The following is a 1,384-nucleotide window of genomic DNA, read 5'->3' on the forward strand; positions in this document are numbered from 1 at the left end:
AGGCCCTGTTTGCACTTGGACTAACATACGTCTTGATTGCATCTCAGGTGACCGCTTGTGATTTCATATATTTATCCTATACTACCATTCAAAAGTTTGGGGAGGTGTGTATATATCTATCTCTCTCTCTCTCTCTCTCTCTCTCTATATATATATATAGACAGTTTCAACGGCAACAACAACTAAACAAATAAACAAACGTTACTGCGCATGCGCGGTTTTGTGGCCCTAACTTAACTTCTGGTAGACTTTCGCAAACAATCAATAACAACAACAACAGCAAAGTCCCTCTAGAGTAGATTAGTTCTAATAATAAGCTAAATAAATAACAAGTAAATTAGCTAGCAAGTTAAAACTATGTCTAGTCATTATTATTTTGGGTTACCAGTAGAAGAAAAGAACTGTTATTTGACCAAACTTAAATGCGACAAAGTTACACTACCAGACCCGTTCAACAAAATGTTGAGGCAAGAATGTTTTTCTACAGACCTGTCTGATTTACCGGAGGTCAGTCAGGTACACATCTTTGAATACCTAGTCGAGAAGGAATGTGTATATACAAGTGAGGCATTCAAGGCATATCACAGCTTGGATGCGTATAACTATTTTCATTCCGGAAAAGTTAAACGCATTCTAACCTACACGAATGGAAATACCTGTGTTGTTTACGGGGAAGTCGAGGCGGGTCAGACGCTTTCAAAGAACTACTCCGCCTGGATCGTTGCGAGGAAGTTCGGCGAAGTCCAGAGTGGGCATTGTACCTGCATGGCAGGGTAAGTATAGCTGGCTAACTAAACAATACAGCTAACGTTACATTTTACAGTAGCATTTAGATAACCTTTTTCAATAAAATGTCTATCTGGATCTGTGCAGCAATGGAGAGGTGTGTAGTCATGTGGGTACGATTTTGGTTACTGTGGAGCAGTGTGTCCAGGATGGACTCCAGAGTGGCCCATCTGTCACTTCAAAACCAAGTGTTTGGTCACGGGTGACTAAGAAGGGGAGCTTTTTTTTTGCAATTATTATATTTAATATATTAAATAATTATATCCTGGTCTTTTCACATTTCAGTGTGAAATTGGTGGTATTTTGTACAACATTACATATATCATGGCTATTTTCCTTAATAATTATTGTTTTCATAATGTACATTTATGTATAATGTAGATTTCAAATATCCTTTTAGGCCGATCCACGACCAGTAGCTCAGTGTGATTTCTTGAAACCTGGCAAAAAGATCAAGCTACCAGCTCCCCTCTAAAAGAAAACAAGGGACTTGCAAAAGAGCAGATTAGGGAGAGGGGCTGCATAGTGATGGACAGAGGGTTGGTGGTGTGTGCAGGAGACCCATGGCTGGCAGCAAGCCCTGATGGTATCACTGATA

The 1,384-nt window shown here is 39.7% G+C and overlaps 1 protein-coding gene across 1 annotated transcript in view; it reads left to right on the forward strand.

Moving 5' to 3' along the window:
• Positions 1-341: 341 nt before the first annotated feature.
• LOC107564503 (uncharacterized) overlaps positions 342-1,384 on the forward strand; it is a 2,583-nt gene continuing 1,540 nt past the window's right edge. Inside the window, exons 1-2 of the mRNA XM_016249596.1 lie at positions 342-773; positions 874-1,015. Of these exons, the coding sequence (XP_016105082.1) occupies positions 358-773; positions 874-1,015 (558 nt within the window). The 5' untranslated portion in view covers positions 342-357. The remainder of the gene's footprint in view (positions 774-873; positions 1,016-1,384) is intronic.

Source organism: Sinocyclocheilus grahami, unplaced genomic scaffold, assembly GCF_001515645.1.
Source record: "Sinocyclocheilus grahami isolate Dianchi unplaced genomic scaffold, SAMN03320097.WGS_v1.1 scaffold941.1, whole genome shotgun sequence".
Classification (NCBI taxonomy): domain Eukaryota; kingdom Metazoa; phylum Chordata; class Actinopteri; order Cypriniformes; family Cyprinidae; genus Sinocyclocheilus; species Sinocyclocheilus grahami.